Genomic DNA, 23,486 nt, shown 5'->3' with positions numbered 1-23,486 from the left:
AATTTTTCACAAACAAAGGCCCTTGCTCTTCTTCAGATGAAATCTGTTCAAGCTCTTGACTGAAGCCTTCTGCTGACTTATGCTAACAGGTACTTTACTTCTCTTTGCCTTTTTTTTTTTTTAAAAAAAAAACAAAACCCCACTGACATGCAGATATACCTCGGGGGGAGGAGGAAAAAAAAAAAGAAGACAGACTCATTTGTATTTATTTACATCTGGAGTTATTTAACAGCCACAAGCAAGGATATTCTATGGATGCGTGTGTATGTGCCCTTACTGTATGGCACAGAATGCATATATCAACTCTCAACCAGAAAGACAGTCCCTTACGATGTGAAGTCGCAGCGTAAATAATTCATGAAAAGAGTTCTTAATTGTCTTCCATTTCTGAACGGCTGGGAAAGCTTGGCATGAAGACTGTGATCAACCACCAGGAAGGAAATGTTTTTGCAATCCCATTTAAGTGAGACACGTTATCTGGTACTTCAGCCTTTTAACGGTATTTCCACGTTTATACTTACACAGCAGTACCTGTGCAGTCACTTTAGTGCCCTCCTCTGCCTGAAAGAAACAACTGGACCAAAGGCAGTATTGTGGAAGTGTGGCGAAATATTTGTCAGCTGCTTTTATAAGAGAAGGAGGGAGAGAAACCCTACCCCCAGTATCATCAGGAGGTGAAGAAAACATCCTTAGAATCCTCTAGTTAAGTATGGCATCAAGAGAGACTTTCAACACATTTTTGACAGCTGATCTCCTGATGCAGAAGAGGAGCAGGTTCCCTGAAATACGCCTAAAGAAAGTTTGGCTCTTGTCTTCGCAGTTTAGAGCTGCAGAAGTTTCACTGCAGCAGAAGGATAACTGGTACGTACACTACACCAAGAAGAGGAAATACAGAGGAAAAAATAAAAATAACCCCCAACCATCAGTTGGTGATGCTAACTAATTCTCTCCTTATTCCAAACTGGAAACTAACCAAAAGAAGGGAGACAAAGAAGGGAACAGCCAACATTTTATAGCAATCGAGTTTAATAAACTCCGAGGCAGCGTGACATAACACAACATTAAGGTCACCGGACACGAGGCTGAAGCACCCCAGCAGTTAAATCCTCTCCTTCCCCCTCCCCAGCTTTAAGGATGACAGTCAGATTTTTAACTCGCCGTGGCATAAAATGTAGTTCAAGGTTACCAAAGCCCCAGAGCACACGGGCAAACCTCCCAGCCAACTTCTACAGTCCCCTCCACAGGCACGGCAGGCTGTGACAGGAGGGCGGGAGGAAGAGTCCGCACCATCGTGGGGCTAGTTTAGCAGAGAGCAAAACAAAATCAAAACAGACTTGCTGTAAGGTGAAAGTGACATTGTTCAGCAATCGGAACATCGCATCAGATAAACTCTGAGGTTGGGACAAATCATGAAATAATCTAATCTAACCTCCTACACAATATGCAGGCTATAAAATTTCATTCAGACCAGAGAACACCATTACCAATTCTGGGCCTCATCATTTGATGGGATTGTAAACAACCTTCCTCAAATTAGTTCCGTATGAAGAACCATCGCCTCCAACAGCTCTAAACATCCTCTGATTTCATTTATACCATCTTACGTCTACCTAATTTTGAGCAGCACTTCTCATGTAAACAACCTCACATATTAGTCACTGGAGAAACCTCCCAGCAGCAACCAAAGAGATTCCCAAGTGTAAACATGATGAGGTCAGCCAAAGTCTGAGGCAGGGTGACATTGGCACAAACGCACACGGAGGATTGCCATTGTTATTCTAAAGATATTATGCCAGAAACACAAGCAATAACCTCCCGAAGGGGATGGCAGAATCCCTTCTGGAATTTCCTAACGGGCAAAACATATAGGGGTAGGTGTATCAGTGCATGGAGCAGGTTAGCAGTTCAACTTAGAGGCAAAAGAAGTCTCAAAGTGACCTGTGGATACACCAGCTCCTTCCCTGCTACCTATTCATCTTTTTCCCACCCTATAAACCCTTCCTACACACAACGGAGCCAAACCTCCACTGCAGCGTGCCCAGCAACAGCCAGGGCGCTCAGGAGGGTGCAAGTGCTCTGCTGGAGGCTGCTGCTCCGAATCGGGCAGAACAGAAACTTGGACCCGAGTCTTCCTTCTTTTATAAGATGCTCCAGCTATTATTTGCCTATTCCTGGAAGGCACTTTGGGCACATTTTGATGAGAAATTCTGTCCAAGACCCTCAGACACCTTCTTCTAACCAGAAATTGTTTTCCTTTCCAAGCAGTTTTTCCCCAGCGCATCTGTTGTTTTGACATTGTATCTCTGGTAGAGGCACACAAACCCCAGCAAACACCGTAACAGAATCAAGACAATAAATGTTCAAGATGGTAAGAGCCAGAGAGAAAAGATGAAGCTTTTCAATTTCAATTCCACATAAACTGAAGAGCAAGCAAAGCAGACAACAAAAAAGTCACCTTAACACTACGCTGTAGGAGCTGGACTCGGTCCCTGACTCAGGTGAGCATCCTCCTTCCCTACTAGACCAAAGTAAGTAGGCAGAATATACCCATCTGATGCAGCTGATTGGAAATACTGATGTTGTACAACCCACAAAACGAGAAAAATTACATGTTCAAGTTGAGAAGGGCACTGTTTTCAAAACAAAAGGTTCTAATTTGTTCTCTTAATGGACAATTTTCATTACCCTCACAAGAGATAGAAGCGCTGTCTCAGCAGGGATGTCTATCCTTCCAACCAATAAATGGAGCATTTCTTCATGGAGATGTAAAAGATGAAGTAATCAACATTTCTCATTTTAAAGCAGAATCTACTTTTATTCAACAGGAAAAAATGGATAAAATTCACAATAACCAGCATTAAAAAACAAACAAACCCTGCAGTCATATTTAAATTGGGCTCTACCTACTGGTCACTCACATTTCTACATACAAAATTTTGTCAGTCTTGCTCATTTCCAGATTAATGGCTATTGACACCCGATACTAACAAAACACACAGTTTATTCACAACCTGGGGGACCTTTAAGGTTGTTAAGAAAGAAAAGCACATCTTTATCTTTTTGTCCAACAAATTCATAGCTGGGAGGAACTGAAATGCTGCACATTAGTAAGGAAGGAGACATTAGCACACCAAGAGTCCTAACTCCCTCCTACAATGGATGGAAGAAAGGACGGACTCAGCCCAGCACCTCCAACATTGTTGTCGTCCCACACCCGAGTCACTGCAGTGCAAAAGCTCTTCAAATAAATAAATAAATAACAGCAGCAGCCCCAACAAGTAAAACATGTAAAACCCAAACCACGGTTAAATATCTTTACAACCTGCTAAATACAACTGAAAGCATTTTAACCTAAGGCTTCAGCCCATAGGGAACAGCCTCTCGACATCTGAGCGCAGCAGAGTTTAAGAGTTTAAATTGTTTCAATAAACTAGTATGTAGCTCTACATACCTTTTTTTGTGGGGAAGGGGTTGACATGTTCAGCTAAAGAAGTCTTCTGTCCCTCCCTCCTCACACAGACACTGAAGTTGTGCTAGCACAGCTGTTTTGGGGTTGCAATGTTACTTTTTCCCCCATCAGAGGCTGGATCAGTCCCCTGGTCTGGCTAGCAGTCCCCCTGAGTCGGCCTGGCCGAGCAAGGGGCAGTGTGCCATGCCACCGGGATGGAAGTCCTTTCAAGTAACATTGCTGCAGAATTCTGTTGCATTTAACTACAGCCTAAAGCCCAAATGCAGCTCAGATTTACGAATGCACATGTGGAGTATCCCCACTGGTCTCAACAGGTTTACTCAAAATGTGTGAAGTTAATAATTCATCTAGGTAACTGCAGGTTCAGGACCTACATAGAACATTCACTTGCAAGGACTTTGGTACCCTTCTGATGTCTTTGTGGGACTGAGGTCTTCCCTGTACCTCTGTTCAGCAAAACAGCTAAAAATGAACACATTCTTATACCGTTCAAGTCAAGCATAAAGTGTGTGCTGAATCAAACCAGTGAAATAACCCATCAAAGGCTGACCAGTTACAAAACAACCCTGGAAAGTAAGCGTTGTGCCAGCACATGGAACACAACACCAGCAGCTGGTGAGACATTACTCCATACTTTGCAGGACTATTTTAGAGAGTGCTGTTTTGTTAATCAAGTGTAAAGACTACTGCATTGTTGCACAAAACTTAGAGCGTAGTTCAGAACAAGACATATGCCTACAGCTTTAATAAATACAGTTAAGAATAATACACAATTTAAATTATCTAGCCTTCATGATCTAAGTATAAACACCTCATACAAAAAAAATTCCTTTTTACTTTGTACATCTTTAAAAAAGAAAATCACAGAAACATCTTGTTTACAAAGGAGATAGCTGTACAAAGAAATGATATGTTTTATATTAAACCGTCTATTCGCTGGGTAACACTAGTTACCGAAATGTTCTCTTAAACCTACCACCTAGATAATTTTTCTTTTCTGATATTTTGGCTCCAAATCTGAAATTCAGAGCCACTTGAAAGAGATTTCTGGTTATTAAGGCCCTGATCTGACAACGACTTCCCCGTGCACACACCAGCACTGAAAACAGGGAGTACCCAACAGAGATCACTTGTGGCGGCAGGCACTGACGCAGCTCATCTGTTGAATCCTGTAGTGCTAAACTATGACAGCTCGAAGTTCTCTGCCACCCCAAAGGAACAACATCTCATTTCAACCCAGCCTAGAGAAGCAGCACAACAATTATGTGATGTTTGCACAACCAGTTTATAATGCCCTGAAAATCATTAGAGCTCCCCCCTGGAAATTCTGACTCATAATCTGCTTTTTGTTGCTTAGGACTCCTTTTTGCACAATCCTAATTGAGGACTAACATCCATCCAGAGAGTCTGTGAAAACTGCTAACTGTGGTACACCGCAACAGTAAATTCCATTTCATTACCTACCAAAAGGCTGGATGTTGTCCTTGGGATTTGAAGTAGTACTGTAGTTAAAAACTAATAATATGGTGAGGTTATTATTGTCTGAGCAGCTTCAAAATACTAATAGCAGTGCATCTTAATAATCAGCTGGTATTGTCCTCTATAAAGCGATGCCCTCGATGTGCGCAAGACGACATAAGGGATACATACTTTGCTCACTGACACTGGGACATTTCACTGCTAGACTGTTATGATTTCAACTTCCTTCTGCTCAAGTTTTGACTTGTTTTTGGAAAATACACAGTTCGGCATTTTAATTAAAAACATCCTATCAAAAGAAATAAAAAGGCACTTGGTATTTTTCTTTGGCTCAGTTGAGGCGCGCTGCTAAAACCTTCCCAAAGTTCCTGTCTCTTCATCTGATGAATAGTTGCCATCCTGAGGTACTTACTCATGTGCAAAAATAAGAGCTTCAGGGATTTACCAGTTGCATTTCTCACATTGCTTCCAGTAAACGTGCAAAGTTCTTCACCGAACAGAATCTCTTAAATATAGAATAATGCATTCCATGAAGTTTGTTTTTCAGGGAAGAGCTCTGATCACTGATGCAGTCCTTATTCCAAATCTGGTCTTGTAGCTCAGTGTTCTTTAAACCTGGGAAAGAACAGCAACCAGGCAGGAAAAGTTGAGGTGTGAGGCGTAACAGCCACTAACTTAAAAACACAGGATCCATCCCTTGCCATGCATGTTTCTATTCTCTGTCCATTTTACTTCTCCAAAACTACAACCAAGGGGCTCAATTTAGATTTTGCATATGCAAGTGTAACCTCATTGATTCAGTGAATTTTTTTTTTCCTCAATTCAAAACACTGTAAATTCAGAGTCATCCTTTCCTTTAAGGAGACTTTTTGGAAGAAGTTACATTTGAAACTTTATTAATAAACACAGAGCAAGCAATCGAGTAGCTTCTTACTTCCCACGTGCATGCTCCATGATGAAACCCAGGAAGATTACATATTTGGGGAAAAACAAACCATAACCAAGAGACAATGACAGAAATGTGTTTTCAGATACTTTTCAAACTAAGGTGTTCTAAAGAAAAATGCTCAAACCGAGATTACTCTTTTGAAGCAAAATTAAAACAGACAGAAATGGACATACAGAAACCTTAACATGATCAGTCTACATCTAGGTATTATGGGGCAAAGGCTTAGTAACATGTTTTTAAACTGTTATTAAAGAGCAACAGCCATGCATAACACTTACAGGGTATAATCTGCATTACACCGAAGTTCCTTCTGAATAAGTCGGAGTAAGAACTGTAAAAACAGTCACAGTATCTGTGTTAATATCTATACAGATATACAAATAAGCTAAGTTTCAGGATAAGATGTTCGCTGTCATTCGAAGAGTTCCTCATTTGAAACATTACCCTGTAATGCTGCACTCAGTTAAAATCTTTTTTTTTTTTTTTTCAGATGCTTAGTCAATGTTTGGAAGAAGAGTTTCCACAATGAATAGGCAAGAGGAAAATAATTTCCTTTTTTCAACTGAGAGATCAATTTCTTCGTAAAAACCAGAATGGCTTTCTAAAGTTACTTTACCAGGAGACATGTAAAGAAACCAGCAGAGGGAACCCAGGACTTCAAGAAAACATGGCAGATAGAAATTCTGGAGCATAAAAGCATTTTAGCTGCTATTCTGAAAAACAACTGTGTGTCTGTGAAAAGCTTTAATCATACAATTAGTCAAGACGAGTGAAGTCAGTCATGTTTACTTGCCTGTGCAGGATCAGGACTTTCAAGTGCCCTTTAAAAGGTGTACTAAGATAGTACCCAGGAAAGTGATTTTACAAATAAAATTTGATGATTCCTATGTACATTAAAGACAGAACTTCCAGGGCTCCTCACTGTTACAGGCTTCTTTATTCTCGGAGCCTCACTGTTATAAATGGAAGTTTCTTCATTGTTATACGTATTGGTGTTTGAAGAATTTACACCTAACACTTCAGAGGTATGGGAGTGGCCAAGAATGACAGAACTGAACACCACATAAGAGGCTAAAGTCCCTCCAGATATCCTTGAAGAAATAACATTTGAACACAGGCATCTATATGCTGTATTGCAAAGAACAGGAAAAGCAGAACAAGAGTTACAAAAACCAGGATTTATTACAACAGCACAGAGTCAACCCTCTCAAAAACAGAAATTTACAAAGGCATTTTAACTGATGCTGCAAAGAAATGTGGGATTTTTTCATTTGGTTTTAATAAATAACTATAAAAGAAAAAAAGCAGAGCTTCAAGTCTACTTGGGAAAACTATGACAATCTCCCAAACTCACTCTGCAGCATGGAATACCTAATAATACTGAAAACAGCACAAATCAGGATTTATAGAGCTGCTGACTACCAGCAGCAACATTCTTCAACTATTAACTTACCTAATTTATTTACTTAATTTCCAGAGATTTCACATCTTAAATGTGGAAAACTTTACTTTAAAATTTTGGGTTTAACTTGAATTTAGAAAAAAAAGCCTCAATTGTAACTCAAAGCAAGACCTTCTGCTTTTCTTGTGTCAGGAAAGGGTGGGCTGACACACTCAGTATTAGCTCCTCTGCAGGAGCACAGAGCTCAGTGCAATACTGCGCAGGCACGGGGCTTTGTCTGGGCACAGCCAGTATGGAGGAAGGAGTATTTCTGAAGCGTTTCACAGTCACCCTGCCCTTTCATGACCACTTCCACCCAGGACTTCAAAAGGAGAGGATAAGCAGGTGACACTTCAGGACATCTCTGAGGTAGTCATAGCAGCATTCTGCTCTGCTGGAGAACAAAGCTGGTACAGATGCCTGCCAGGGAAATCCGTGGCAAACGTAAAAACGTAACCTACGGGCTAATCTACAGGTGGGTGCAGCCAGACTGACTTCAAAGGTACAATAAGACTCACCTCGCCTCATCTCATGTCTTCTTTGGTCTTTAAAAGCAAAGCAGGGCAAGTCCGAAGTGAAAAAAAAAAACCCTTTTCAGATCTTCCTATCAATCATATAGGATCTCAGTCAGAAGAAAAAAGGAAAGTGGATGTGCTTTGTACCAAGCTACCACGTGTGTGTTGCACTCCTTTTCCCTAAACTGTCAAAAATTAGCATGCCAGTTTTTTGTCTAACCTAGTACTGCAGTTTTAGGGCCCATCTGGAGAATGTGATGTATTAACTTTCAACAGCTTCATTACCACAGTGCTTTTGGTGATATAGCAATGTAGCAAAACATTTGTTACTGCTTTGCTAAACTGGCTTTAAAGAAAACAGAAGTAATTCTTCCGTGAGTGGAATCTGAGGCATCTTCTAGGCCTATATATGAAGGTTTACTTACAATTATGCCTGCTGTAATCTGCTCAGCCAGCAGTTAACAGATGTGTATTTTCTCAGGAATTGAAGTGCATCAGAACTAATCTGCACTTTTGATTAAAATTAGATGAGAGTTTCAAAATGAGCAAATTTGCTCTTTAACTGAAAGTTTCCTACACAATTGGAAGTTTCTTATAAGATGGAGTACTGAAATTGCAAAAGGAAAATCTGCACTTTAAGATAGTTTACCACAAAGGAAATACACAGCAACTAAAGAGTATTTTTAGACTTACTAGCAAGGCACATGCATCTGCCACCATGAGCATGTAAAACACGTTGTTCCAACCAGATGGGGAAATAAGACCAGCTAAGAGCGGCCCCAAAGCTGCACCTAAAATATAATATTGATATTGTCAAAATGATGCAACGTTAAGATTTACTATGCTGAAAGACAGTTATTCTGAGTTAGAATATCAAGTTCTCCGCTTGGTTAACTCAGTATTACCTTATGTATTAAAAGGTCCCAGAAAGTGCAAAACATTACTGGTACAGCTGCAAGCCAAGGGGAAACCCAGCACAGGGTGAAGCTGGAAGACTGTAAGTTTGAGAAATGCCTGCCTTTGGCTCAACAAAACGCCCATCCAGTATTAAGCTGAATCCTACACAATTTTCCCTTCCACATACCAGTGCGGAGGGCACGAATACCATATCCCTGATCTCAGAGACAGCCCAATGGCATCTACTTTTGCTGTCTGTACCCTGCATTAGTCTACCACCCTCTTCCTTCCACCCTCCTTCAGGTGTGGGACCACTAGAGAGGTTTAAGGCTAAATTTGCTCTACTCCCCATTTCCAAAGCTGTACTGAGTCCTGGCAAAATGTGAACTGGAGAGAGCCTAGTTTCTCAAAGATCCTTTGTTTTAATCTACCACAGCTAAGGCAGGCTACCTGACAGCTCTGGCTTACCTACAGATCCTGTTCCGTCGATGATCGCTGTCACTGTGGACAAGGCTCTTGCATTCCCTTTCAAGCTTTTATGGGTACCCTAAAGCGACAAAAAGACTGCTTAGACCCATCCTGAGTTCAACTCTGAAGAAGTCCTTACAACGCCATCTAGCTCACACCCCTCCACATTAGATGTCCATTGTGAAGATGCCTTTAATATACCAGCTCAGACCCTTTTATCACTACTTAAAGAAGCCTTCTACCCCATCAACCTGCTGCCTACAGCGTTCTCCTTTATTAAATCATGTTATTTAAACCACAGGAGCCAAGAAGCTTTCTGTTCTGCACGCTGTGGATTCAAGCAACAAGGCTGAGGAAGATTCAACCCACTTCAGCTTTGCATTATGCTGCAAGGCTCTTCCCCTGCTAATACAGCAAAGCTCTGTGGAACAACAACAACAAAAAATCACTGCCATGACAGGAATACTAGACTACCAGAATTATGGATATTTACTGAAATGCTAATTCAGAGAATTCTTGAGCCAAAAGGAGCTGTTCAGTCCCAATTTTAGAAGCCAAGTCTTCAGAACAAAACAACTAATAGAGGGCATGACTTAGTAGAAAGACAGAAAAACTGAATAGTTCAGAGAACTTCTAAGACAGACAGTCCTTTGTCTCCAGTACACTGAGGAGAATACAGTCAGGTAATCAGCAATTTACATTTGCTTGTGTCAGATGTTTGATTGCTGACATCCTAGGGACTCGTTGGCAGTTTCAACCCTCTTCCTAAGGGCCAGGTAGGGATCGTGCAATGTCAGGCCCCACTTTCTAGCTAGCAGCCCCCACTTTCTAGTTTAGCAGCCCCTTCAACAAGGCTAAGGATAAAATGAGCAATGCATGGTGGCCTTCTTTGTCTTGCCAAGACCCCCACGCCAAGGACAGGACTCCAGAGGATGTTTGGAGATTTCTGTCCTGCTCCTTTTCCTATATTTAGAGCATTTGTTGTTAGAGGAGTTTTGCCTCTTGCTTGGTGCCTTAAGGAATGAGGACCTTTGAAAGCAACCTTCCAAAGCCTACCTAACGAAAGGTACCAGGGTCAATGTTTTCACAAGGCATTTGTGACTGACCGACCTGATCCAGCTGGAAGTGCAAGCAACCAGAGTAACAGTACAAGAAATGGCAGAGGGTAGCATGGACAAAAGTAAGGGTGCCATGTATAGCTTTCCACACTGATAGGAATTAGGTCTCCAGCTCATCTCTCACACAGACACAGCCCCTCCCCTCATTTAAAGATGCAAAGTATAAAAGGGGAGAGGGCACCTGTACAGAGACTTGACCTTGCATGCAACCTTCACATTCACTTTGGGCTGTCATCTACAAGATTTGGGCTCTCTTGTTAGCAGGCAAGAATAATCTAGAAGCCTCTGAAGCACGACGCTCATTCATACTAATACACGAACTCTAAAACAATCTCAATGGCTGAGTTCAGCACCACCTATCCAGCTCCTTATCCCTTTACTTTGGGACAACACAGCCCCTTCACTGACGACCTTGCAGAAGTCAAAGAGCTCTCTCTGGAGGCCAAAGCTGCTACACTGGAAGCAGAGGGGAAGCCACACTCACCAAGTCGGCAGAGACAGCAGTGGTGATCAGTGCGTAAGGGCCGTTCACCAGGGCACCACTGATAAGCAGCATCACTGTTGCAAGGGGGACAAGAATGGAAAATGTGAGTTGCTTGAATGACTGTTAACCATAGTGACAGGAAACATCATAGCCTGTGGTTCTCAAATGGTTTAATTTTTCCTTGGCTTCCTTGGCCCCATTACAGAATTGGGAAAGAAGGAAAAGCAACATATATTTGTATCTCCCTGCAATGCTTACTCCATGATGTGAATTCTCAAATGTAAGAGGAGACAGGGCTGAGTCAAAAGGCACTTCCCAGGGCCCTTACTGATCCTGGTAGGTCACAGAAAGGGGAAAAGTCTGACCAAATTGACCCTAAGAGCAAGGGGTGCTCACAGGGACCCACTCATAAGCCCCTTCTCTGCTTGTACAGCACCAAGCACCAGAGGGCCCTAAAACTTAACAAGGCCTTTATGTAGATGAGACACTACTGTCAGCACTTGTGTTTCATCTTCTGTTTTGAGGTAACAGATAGGAAGACACAAGTTAATTCAGACTAAACAAGTAAAGTTAATGTTGCTGTCAAAAGTACTACAAGTAGTCTCTAAACACCTCTGACTTTGGGCATATAGAATATAATAAAGCTTGTGCTGACACAACAAGTTCCAGGAAGAAGACTAATGATATTAACTAAGTCACTGTTCTCATGCCACCCCTTACTTATTTCCTAGCCCTCTTCCTTACCCCATAAAAAGCCTGCAAGACAAAGTCTAGGGAATTTGATTCCATACTTCCTCCTCTCAAGGAAAAAATAAAATAAAAAGAAAAAAAGAAAAAAGCATCAAAGGATCATAAATGAAAAGTTCACATAAAGCCAGGCAGAAAATAACTTAAAAATACTAACCTACAGTAGCCTCAAGGCCCATTTTACTGACTGCAGAGAACATGTACAACTGTAAAGACAAAAAAACAAACACGTTGAATACCAACATATGTACTAATCTTAGGTTCCCCATTTTCCCCATGCTAACTAAAAAATATCTTAGTTGGGATTATGTGAAAGCTAGTTCTAACACCCTAGGTTTTACTAAACCCTTTTAGACCACTGCAGGATGGTTGTTTGATTGGACAGAGGAGTGAGATAAGGGATGTGCTCCTATTCCTCAATATGTCCTTTCAGAAAAAGGGCTGTGTTATGAGACCACTCAATTTTAAACTCTCAAAATTGCCAGCTTCAACCCAGCACAGTATACTGTTCACAAAAGAATAAAAACAAAGAAAAAAATGCACCTCATATCCAACTGCCAGTTTACCAACAGTTACAGCACAGAAATTTTAGCCTTTCAGCAGCTAAAATTCTGGCCAGAACAGACACCAAACAGTGATAAAATTTCCATATAGTCTTTTAACAAGCAATGCACTAGACTTGTTTGCTTGTTTAGTAAAGGCAGTCCCGATGTCTATACTTGCTCACATGCTCAACTTTTCATGCCAGCTTTTAACCTGGCCTGAACGCTTTATATCCAAGTTAGAAGATGCTGTTTGCAGAAATTCCCAAGGAATGCTATCAAAGTCTCAGCCGCAGCTGTAAGAGATGGGCAAACTCTTACTGTGGGTGCTGCAAGCAATAACATCATTCCGCAGGTTGATGCTCTCTTCTCCAGCCTGTCTGAAATAAGGCCTGCCAAAATTCCACCTGAGAGAAGAGATAGGTGTGTGAGGAAAACATTCTGTGCATGTTTTACACAAAAGACATCAGTTATGCTTAATGAAACCCAACCCAGATTAAAACAATAGGATATGACTTTTAATGTACAGTTATACGCAGCAGTGAAGAGCATGAGACTGACAACATAATTCACACTTAGCAATATCCTTATTAACCCAACCGGTTTTGACTTGGAAGATAACAGAAGCAGACAGTTGCTCTTCCTCATTGTTTATGCCAACCCAATATCCAAGATGACGGGGCGGGGGTGGAACAGAGACGGAAGAAATATTTAGAAATCATTGTTCTGCTGCTTTTGAATGCGAAAAGCCTTTTCACCAGGTGCCACGTGGCCCCACTGCTGACACTCTGGAATCCAGCTGTGCCCAGCTACTCAATGGTCTCAACTCCTCACATGCAATAATAAACCTGGCTCTTGAGCGCTCTGTCCATGTTGCACTGCAACCAGGGGAAATGAGCCATCCTAGATCTTGGGGCAAATGAAATAGTTGTTTCTCTCTCTCCAGGCAGTCACTCCAGGCTCTTTACTGTTCCCTACTTCTTGTGTTTGCCAACGACTGTACACAGAAGTACTAATCGGCGCGTGTGGCAGGAGGGGGCTGGAAGGCCTGAAGGAAAGAGTTGCTAAAATGATATAAAGGGAACTTGGTATGGGGAGAGGGAAAGGAAGTTCTCTGGATTCTCCGGATTCCTAAATATCACTGGGCCTGCCTCTCCCTTCCCAGCTGCCCATCTCCAAAGTACTCACATCCCACTGGAATTTAAATGTAAATGCCAAAGGTCTAAGCAGCACGCAGCACCTTGTTAAGATTGTATTCACAGTGGAATAAGATGCTTCTGAAAGAAGTCACCCACATCTCTGAGGTACTAACAACTCCGGCTTGCAGCCATCTGGGATGAAATGAGCAATGAGAAATGGCAAAAGTCACATCCAGCACAAGACTGGAACAGTAACTGCAGCACACCTTGACACCTGCATCTTGAACTACCAGTCTACATAGCTCTTGATCCAGGGAAACTTCTCCAGCATGAGCATTGTTTTCCAACAGACTGATACAGGGCTTATTTCCACAAGGGAACTGGGGGAAGCGGAGGGGGACGGCAGGTCACACAAATCAGCTGGGCATCAAGATGATGATGCTTGTTTTATTGTGAGCTAAACTGTCTGCACTAGCATAAAAATTTAATTATTCCGTTGTTACCTCACAAATTACAAAGGAATACTCTTATCCTTATTATTATTACAATCTCCCAATTTTGTCACATACAGTTATATGAGGCATCAAGAAAAACAAAACAAAAAACAAAACACCTGTGGCCATTTGCCCCTGTGCCCACAAAAAATACACAACTGTACAAGCTGGGATAGTTCTGTTATGTTAGAGTGACAAAAGGAAGATATTCTGACAGGTGGCGTGACCAAGACTCATTGGCCAGAGCCGATGGAGCTAAAAGATTCATAATATTTGGCGCTTACAACCTGTACTGGACAATATCATTGGCTCTGTGAGTTGTTCAATTTAAAGATATTTTGCAAGGTTTTCAACAACGAACCCAGGTCTCAAGTTATTACCTTTACTGCCACTCTTCAGTGGACAAAAGGCACAAGGATTAATAATATATGTAAGCTGTGTGTACCACAGCTTTTCCTAAATTGGTCTGATTAAGGACAAAATGTTAATATATAAAACTTACCGAAGATTCCACCCACATCAAACAGCGTAGAAAGGTCCCCAGCTCTTTTGGCATCAAGATGTTCTAGTGACATAAGAAAAACATTTGTCTCATTTCCAGACTACAAAACATAGAAATCTTAACACACCCTTGCCATGCTACGATAAAGGCATCTTACAGCAGTATTGTTTGTTCACGGGAATAAGCTACCATAAGCTGTCACTGTGTGTGACAAATAAGAACGTATCATAACTGAGTATTCAGGGATACAGTCTTTTGAATGCAATTACACTCATGGCAGGACATTTTACCACTTTAACTATAGATACAGTCCAAGCAATAGAGCTGTTGATTCTTAAAGTCTGGACTAACAATATTCCCATTTGTGAATAGCCACAGATTCATAAACAGTTAACAAATGCTCACGAGGCTCTTTGCTCTAAAAGCATGATTAGTGTACATTTGGATGACTTACAGAGCCTCATCCTGGAGGTCTCCATCACATGAACAGTAATATTCATCATTAAATTATGTCTGGCAGCCCTGATTGGCACAACATGAACTGTGCAGTTTACAGGGACTGTGAAGAGACAGTGATTTCCTTAACTCCACTGTTTGCCATGGGCAGTGAAGACCACTGTTTGCACATACTTACATTTAGTCTAACGTAGTGACTGATATGCTACAGGGCCAGATTTGTGAAAGTACACCAGGAAGTTGGGAAACCCAGTCCTGTTGTGTTAAGTGTGAAGTTTCAAAAGGAGCTGAATTTCTAAATCCCTTTGGTATTTTTTTTAAAGTCTCTGAAATACATTTGAAAGAGCAGTATGTGCTAAAACAGTGCTGTCAGTGGCACTACCATAACCTCACCAACATCTGCCACAGCACAGATGGCAGTACTGTGGTAAATATCATTAACCTTTCTATTAAAAGCCCGCTGCTTTCAAGGTATCCAGTCCTGCAGGAGCACCGGTTATTTGGAGTCCACACACAACAGCCTTTAGCTATAGGATTTGCAGCTCTATGTGTTTTCATAGGGTGTTCAACCTGTCTCTCTCTGCTGAGTGTTACTGCCATACTTGTCCAGCACAGCTTTTTTGTTAGCTGGGGGTTTAAAGGTCACATCATGGCTCACAAGAACATGAATTTCTCTGGCTAGGGAGAACTCCCTTCTCTGCACTCTACAGCACAAACAAAAAAGCAGTACTGAACAGGATAAATAAGCTCATTTAGATTTTTTGTATACATTTTAATAAGGCACTTCAATCATGTAAAAACATTATTAGAAAGTAAACCTTTTTGATTGGTTTGCAAGAGTCAAAGACACAGCATTTATGCTTGGAATTGTTGAAGATAAGCCAGATTCTTTGTTTGTTTTGAAAATGCCCTCTCATAATACTGAATTAATAAAACTGAGAAATACGTTAGTTGGTGACTTACAACTCTCCTACTACTGTAGCAAAACTAGCCTATTTCAGAAGCAGTAATGTTTATTTTCTTATTTATTTTAAGCTCATATTTCCAGACAGTTTGTAGTCATAATTCTGTATCCCCTTATTGTGATACTTACCTACATTTGTGATATAGAGGGGGAGCCAGAACAGGAAAGTATAGCTCACCAGCTTTGCAAACAGAAGACAAAGGGAGAACTCTATGACTCCCTGAGAGAATAAAGAAAATAAGAAGTTAGTATCTTGACAGAGGCTGCTATTTGCTTTCAAAGACCATTATGAAAATGGTTTCTAAGGAACATTTAGGCTTTTCTTTTTCTCTTCAGAATTCCCAAGAAGCATTCTTCCCCTGAGACCACAAAGCTTACAATCAGAGCAGACTGTGGTATTTTACTGACATGTTTTCTCTTCTCTTAATTGTACTGAATTGACCAAAGAGAGAACACTAAAATGAACAGGAAGGATTTGATACTGTTTGCAACACCTGCATCACTTATTTTCCTCATGTAAAGAGTTTTTATATAGCATTATAGCAGGTTTGGAGTGTATTCTAGAGAAATTGGCATATTTTTGTGTTCTTTAGATCCTTCCTTCAGATGGGTCTAAGATTTGTCCCTTATTGTTTAACTCTTTACAAAAAGACAGTTAACCAGTACGACACAGTTCAAATCAATACGTGGTAAGAGTACACTACAGGGCATATGCTTGTTTAAAATACTAATTTGTTCCATCCTCTTTCCTGCTGGGTACATGAAAAGTATACTTAGTGCACAGAGCTGCAACTAAACCACCAAATTAACCTATCTTCATTCCGCTCACCATCTGATATCTTTTTGCCTGAAACCAGATTTATTAAATCCCTGGTACAGAGTACTGCAGTTATCTACACAGACAACACACATACGCAGCTGGCTCTACTTCACATACAGCTGTGACCCTTGCCAACAACAGGCAGGAAAAATACCATGGAGTTACAGAGATTCCAGGTGGCAGCAGCAGCAATTTTTCTACCCATTACTTCCACTTGCCACAGGAAAAACAGTTGAGACAGAGGATCACACCGGACAGGATGAGAAGATGCAGGAATACAGTGGTTGGGTGCTGGGGATTTCCTCCCCTACCTTTACACCTGGTCCAAATCAATTTGCATGTAATTCTACTTGTGCAACCTACTGAAGCTGCTAGGCTTCAAGCTGAGAGGACAATCAAGGATGATAGTCCCTGACCTAAAGGAAATTTCCCTTCCTTTTACCAGCATTCCAAATGTTTGGGCTGTCTGAAACTTCTCAATATAAGCCATACAAGAGATTTTAAGATTAAAGCTTTTAAAAACAATGTTGAAGAATGTAAAAGGGAAGCCATGGGAGGAAGTTCTGATGCAGAAAAGTGCTTATAGACTCAGCCTGCTATTCCATCCTTAATACCCATGTGTCATTAACTAAGATCAGTAAACTTTTAGAATAGAATAGACTATTTCAGTTGGAAGGGACCTGCAACGATTGTCTAGTCCAACTGCCTGACCAATTCAGGGCTGATCAAAAGTTAAAGCCTGTTGTTAAGGGCATTGTCCAAATGCCTCTTAAACACTGACAGGCTTGGGACATCAACCACCTCTCTAGGAAGCCTGTTCCAGTGTTTGACCACCCTCTCGGTAAAGAAATGCTTCCTAAAGTCCCGTCTGAACCACCCCTGGCGCAGCTTTGAACCATTCCCACGCATCCTGACACTGGATCCCAGGGAGAAGAGCTCAGCACCTCCCTTTCCACGTCCCCTCCTCAGGAAGCTGTAGAGAGCCATGAGGTTGCCCCTCAGCCTCCTTTTCTCCAAACTAGACAAGCCCAAGGTCCTCAGCTGCTCCTCACAGGACATGCCTTCCAGCCCTTTCACCAGCTTTGGTGCCTTCCTCTGGATGCATTCAGGGACCTTCACGTCCTTCTTAAACTGTGGGGCCCAGAACTGCACGCAGAACTCCAGGTGAGGCCGCACCAACGCTGAATACAGCAGGATAATCACCTCTTTTGGCCGGCTGGTTCTACTGTGTTTGATGCACCCCAGGGTGCGGTTTGCCCTCTTGGCTGCCAGGGCACGCTGCTGACTCGTATGGGGCCTGCTGCGACCAGCATCCCCAGACGCCTTTCTGCAGGGCTGCCCTCCAGCCACTCCTCTCCCAATTTATACTTGTGCCCAGCGTTACTCTGTCCTAGGTGCAGGATCTGGCATCTGGACTTGTTAAATTTCATCCCATTAATCATAGACCAAAGCTCCAATCTATCTAGATCCCTCTGCAAGGCCTCTTGTCCCTCAAGGGAGTCAACAGCACCTCCCAGCTTGGTATCATCAGCAAACTTGCTAATGGTGCATTCAACTCCTGCACTGACATCGCTGATCAATACATTGAACAGCACTGGCCCTAGAACTGAACCCTGAGGAACACCGCTGGTGACCGGTCGCCAGCCAGATGTAGTCCCATTCACTACAACCCTTTGGGCTCTGCCCTTCAGCCAGTTCTTCACCCAGTGCACCGTGAACCCGCTCATCCCACAGTTGGACAACTTGTCCAGAAGGATGCTGTGAGGGACAGCATCAAAAGCCTTACTAAAATCCAGCAAAACTACATCCATCGCCTTCCCTTCACCCACTAGGCGGGCAACCTTATCAGAGAAGGATATCAAATTTGTTAAGCGGGACTTTCCCTTTGTGAACCCATGTTGACTGTGCCTGATGATTGCATTATTCTTTAAATGCCTTTCAGTAGTACCTGGTATAATCTTCTCCATAATTTTTCCAGGAACTGAGGTCATCCCAGTCCCAGGGGCCTGGGATGAATCCCATCAGCCCCATGGACCTGTGAACATTCAGCTGATACAGCTGGTCCCTTACAATTTCAGTGTCCACAAATGGAAAGTCACTGTTCCCACACTCATAGTCCTCTGGCTCAAGGGACCATGCAGCCCAAGGTCTATCAATATGAAGACTGAGGCAAAAAACGCATTTTACATTATAGGCTGCTCTAGTGTTAGTTATTGGGGGGGCGGGGGGGAGGAGACATTTATATGGGTACTGGAGCCTAGATGCTTGTAGTTTCTAAGATGCAACCAATGAGCTAATGCCATCTGCTCACTGGGGAAGAGAGTACTACTGTATCTATTTTCACTCCTCCTCCGAGAGGGGCACACCTTGTCTTGTGTACCAGAATCTGCTTTAGCCTATATACACCAGAGCTGCCAATCAAAGCTTGTGATGCAATGTTAATGTCATCTGCCACTCCATCTAGAACTTAATGGAAATACGAATTCTGAGGAAAAACTTAATTCTTAGAGGAAGAGGCAAGAATAGCACATGTACTCACAGGTATTCGCAAGGCCCCAAGGAAACTGATAGCTGATGTCTCATGTCTACCTTCCCCAGTGAGCACAGTGCTGGAGTTCAGTGACACACTGCAGTTTTCACAGTCAGTAAGTAAATGCTGCATCTCTGGATCCTGCAATTTCCCCCAGCAACACCGTATGAAAAAGAAAGAACAATTCATCACAACACATATCAAGGAATCAAATAATTCCAAAATAATTTTTTAAAAAGGTATCTATTTCATCACAGAAAGTTACAGCTTTTAAAAAATCTCTTCATTTAGATATACAGAGTATATATAGAGAGTAGAGAGTATATACAGAATATCAGGTGAAACAAGCCTGGTTGTTTACATCCGAGTGCATACACTCCATTATGGAACCAAGTTTCTGTTCTACTGTGGAACAACTACAAGTTGCAAAAAATACATATTAGAGTACAATTCAATAGAATAAAACAATTTCCAGTCTTCCCTTACCCCACTATGTAAGTGTGGTCTAATTAAAACTGACAATCTACTGAGTACTACAACACATTTCTGTATAAAAGCATGTATTATCTTCTTTCTGTACAAATATTAAGCCCATTTTTCAGACTCTGTAACATCATCTTACTCAACAATTTAAATACAGGCCATCTTTCCAACTGAATTGTGTATACTGAGTGCTTTATGTCAAGCAAACACCTATTTTTTCACATCTGTTTCATTGAGCATTGCAATCCACAAATTATAAAAGCCTGGAGTTTACTAATATTCCCTAAATTGTGAATTCTGAGTTCTTTTCTAGCACTAGGAAGGCTTTTACTCTAATAATGCCACTGGCTGCTAAGAATGCTTGTGGAGCAAGTTATCACTCAACAAGCACAAGCCATCCCAGCCTAGCCATGAGGATATCTTGTTATTTTTATCCACCCACCACACTGAAGTGAACTCTCAGAATAGAACTGGAAATTTACATCTTACAGCTGTACATAGAAAAATAAATTTCAGGTATAAATAGTCCACAGTACTCCTTTTCCAACTCTGAAAAAGGATGGGATGTAGCTATCCTCACTTTCACCTGCTCGCTGAGAAGCTTACCTAGCTGTGTACTTTTACTAGCTATGGATGTATTCTACATACTGTCTTCTTTCTCCCAATTCTTGTGCATTTGAATAAAGCCTTATTGAAGAAATAAGCCTCAAATATGTATTTGGCTGTAGGTTAGTAAGGATAAAACGGCAGGCCATTCCATTTCCAGTAGTTATTACAAAGATGAAAACTTTCTGATTAATATTTAGTAAACTGATGGAGGAAGAAAGAAAGAAAAAAATCAAGTGCTGGACAAATTCAATTCTGCTATTTTACACTCAGATGTTTTACATCTGTTTACATCTGTTTAGAATCTGTTTACAACAGATTCTAAACAAATTCTGTTTTTAAAGAACTTCATTTAGGAGAAAACACTAGGGAACCATCTGGGCACCTGAGCCCCGACACTTACCATAATTTTAGAAGCTACCATGCAGCTTCCAAAATGTTTGCACAGGATTCATAGATAGGATGCAGGATCTACAGGAGACCCTGCACCCTGATGAAGCATTAATTAGAAGACAGGAGAAACATCTAGAGACCTGTGACATGGCACTGTAAACCTATGCTATGGCACATGAGTCACTCCATTATCATCCTAAGTATTTATCTTCTGAATTACTAGAGCAACTTTAAAACATCAACTATTTTAAACAGTAGCAATTTAAACCAACAGCTATTAACATTAAAAAGAGAGAGAGAGAGGAAAACAAGGAAAAAAAAAAAAGAAAAAAAAATAAAATAGGGCCTAAGCAGTGAAGCTCCCCACTGGATTCAATGGAAGATGTGTCTAGATAGTGTCTTAAGCAAATCTCTCTTGCACAATTTGCACAGCGACCCTAACCAGGATTGTCTGAGGTAATGCTGCTCATTTCTCAGACAGGTAGCTCCAAGCTTACTTAAGAAGAGAGGGTTAAATATTGAAGTGGAAGTGACCAAAGTCCAAATAACTTATTTAGCAACTCATGCTGGAAACTTTTATCGACAATATGGGATTTTTATACTGCACATAGCTAAATGATAAATAAAACCAGCAGTTTGTGCTTGGCAGAGATAACATTGTTCAGCCTTGCCAGCTTGTCATAGAGTGTGATTAGGCATATGGCAGACTCTTGATCTCTGGGGAAGGATTCATTATCCCTCGATTTTGCGTAATTTAAGAGGCCAACCTGATATAAGGGGTAATGAACACACGGAGGTATTCAGGTCACGCAGCCAAAAACACATTCTGCTTTCAATCACTGCATATCCTGAATATTTGCTTTCTTTTTACAGTAATTGAAGAGGTCAATGAAAAAAGCAGTAAAAGCTGCCATTCCAGTGTGCTTGGAGGAGAATAGCTCATAAATGCAAAACATCTGTTGTTTGTACAAGCACAAAAGCTGACTGCAATAATCAGCTCAGCATAACTGTAACACAAGCACTGTAAAAAGGAAAGATGTTCAACTCCACTTTGACAAGAAAAAGATTATCTTTTGTCACTGGCAGAAAATCAGGGGGGTCCCAAACAGTGACAAACAACGGGTTTTATTTTATTAATTTCTTCTTAAAGCCTCATTACGACTCCACGCTACAAAAAATACAACCCAGCTGGCAGAGTGGAGAAAAAGGAATATCCAAAAAAAAAAAAAAAGAATATTGATAGGATTGCCAGCAAGTGCCCTCGTGCTTTGTTGTCCATGTGGTGTCTCTGCCCTGCTCACAAGGGAGCACCAGTCAGTGTGAGAGGGGGTACGTCTCTGCCCGCTTGCTATGCAGGCTCTCTGCGCAGGCTGACAGCGAGGGTGCCAATTAGAGTTACTAGCAGAGTTAGAAGAGAAGTATTTGTCTACTAATTTGCTGACTATTATTTTAATTGTCTTCATGACTTGTCTAAAGACACCTACTGGTATTTTTATATCTTCTTCCCCTTATCTTCCAGCTGGCTGTGAAATAGTATTGACAAATGGTTTCTGGGCTGGAGACTGTTCTTGGGCAGCTCAAAATGAATATGAATAAACTCAGGGGGGTTTTAAGCTGCGCTGATAAAAAATTACAAGTAAAGTGTTTCCTTAACAAAAATTTCAAAACCTTTTCATCAACACTGATTATTATACCTTGTGAATGATGATTATTATTCTATGGGCAAAGGATGAAAAGAACAGGAAGTTTCTATTTTCCTGTAAAAGTCTGAAAGAAGTTTAAAAAAAGAAGTTATCCTCTCAGGATATGATGTGCCAAGTGTACTGAATACAAATACAAACTTTCAAATGGAAATTTTCAGTCAATGTTCATCACAAGATAAAATGTCTTTTTGCCCACAAATGGGCAAATCCAGAATTCAGTTTCCAGTGAGAATTAACAGCACTTATGGTTACAATTTTAAAGCAGGATTTCTGTGAATAATTGCTCATATTTAGAACTCTGTCTCCATGTATAATCTTGTAAGTACATACATCTCTTACACTAAAAAGAGAGAGAAGTGAGACTGCAAGGAGAGGAACAAACAAGTAGTTTAAAGATTTCAAATGGGCTATCTTTAAAATATTTTGTAGTGCATTACTTTTGCTGGAATTGTATGAAGATCACAAGTTAAGACCAACTGACTAAGCATGCTATCTTATTCAGCTCAGTTTGCAGCATTTATGTTAGATAATGCTTAGCTCCCTCGTCTGAAGTTACATTTCTGTATGAAGATGGAAGTATATTTCAGCATAATAAAAGGAAGAGCAATCTTTACCAACAGTAAATCTACTGTAAAGATTCCATGTGAGCTTTAGGAAGTCTTCTATAATATTTTACAACAATACGTTATATTTTACCTGAGGTTTGCTGGTTTCCTTAGCATTTAAGGTTGTCATCTGGACTCTGAATCGAGATGCACCATTCAGGAAGGTTTTAGAACTCTGAAAAAAAATAAAACAAAACAAAAAACCCCATACTTTTGTTGCTTATTTTTTAAAGGACTACATTAGTGTTAATCATTTCTCTGCCACAAAAGTCTTTGTGCATTGTTACATAAACATAACCCCAAATGAAGCATCTTCAATTTAATGACTCTATTTTGGGATTTTAAAGTTCTTATGCAGACCTATGGCAATGTACATAAAATGCAATCGCAAATTTATTTGAAGGCTGACTTCATACTGTCTTTATACAGAAGCAGCATACTGAATTCAGAGGACAGTCATGCCATTCTTAACATCTTTAGTTGCTTTTTGCTCTACTGAACTTTCACTGACATTGCAAAGTTACTTTTTTCTCATAAGCAGATGATCCTCGTAGCAACTTCAGAAGTTGGTTTGTTTCAGGAAAACCTTGATTCTTCATTTCCCTATCCCTTTAAGATAAAAGTTTATCCCTTTAGCTTATGCTCACTATATTCTTATAACCCAGAAATGGACTGTGCTCTT

At 41.0% G+C, this 23,486-nt stretch overlaps 1 protein-coding gene across 5 annotated transcripts in view; it reads right to left on the bottom strand.

The window, feature by feature from the left end:
• Positions 1-3,402: 3,402 nt before the first annotated feature.
• Positions 3,403-23,486, bottom strand: part of SLC37A1 (solute carrier family 37 member 1) — a 44,785-nt gene continuing 24,701 nt past the window's right edge. For all 5 annotated transcript variants that reach the window (XM_072847090.1, XM_072847082.1, XM_072847106.1 and 2 more), the window contains 11 exons: positions 22,896-22,979; positions 19,024-19,155; positions 15,794-15,884; positions 14,245-14,307; positions 12,431-12,516; positions 11,725-11,773; positions 10,821-10,894; positions 9,219-9,297; positions 8,547-8,644; positions 6,176-6,228; positions 3,403-5,563 (listed from right to left, as the gene is read on the bottom strand). In XM_072847090.1, the coding sequence (XP_072703191.1) occupies positions 5,548-5,563; positions 6,176-6,228; positions 8,547-8,644; positions 9,219-9,297; positions 10,821-10,894; positions 11,725-11,773; positions 12,431-12,516; positions 14,245-14,307; positions 15,794-15,884; positions 19,024-19,155; positions 22,896-22,979 (825 nt within the window). In that variant the 3' untranslated portion in view covers positions 3,403-5,547. The remainder of the gene's footprint in view (positions 5,564-6,175; positions 6,229-8,546; positions 8,645-9,218; positions 9,298-10,820; positions 10,895-11,724; positions 11,774-12,430; positions 12,517-14,244; positions 14,308-15,793; positions 15,885-19,023; positions 19,156-22,895; positions 22,980-23,486) is intronic.

The sequence above is a fragment of the Ciconia boyciana genome, chromosome 1 (genome assembly GCF_034638445.1).
Source record: "Ciconia boyciana chromosome 1, ASM3463844v1, whole genome shotgun sequence".
Lineage (NCBI taxonomy): Eukaryota > Metazoa > Chordata > Aves > Ciconiiformes > Ciconiidae > Ciconia > Ciconia boyciana.
This window is presented reverse-complemented; position numbering and strand designations above follow the sequence as displayed.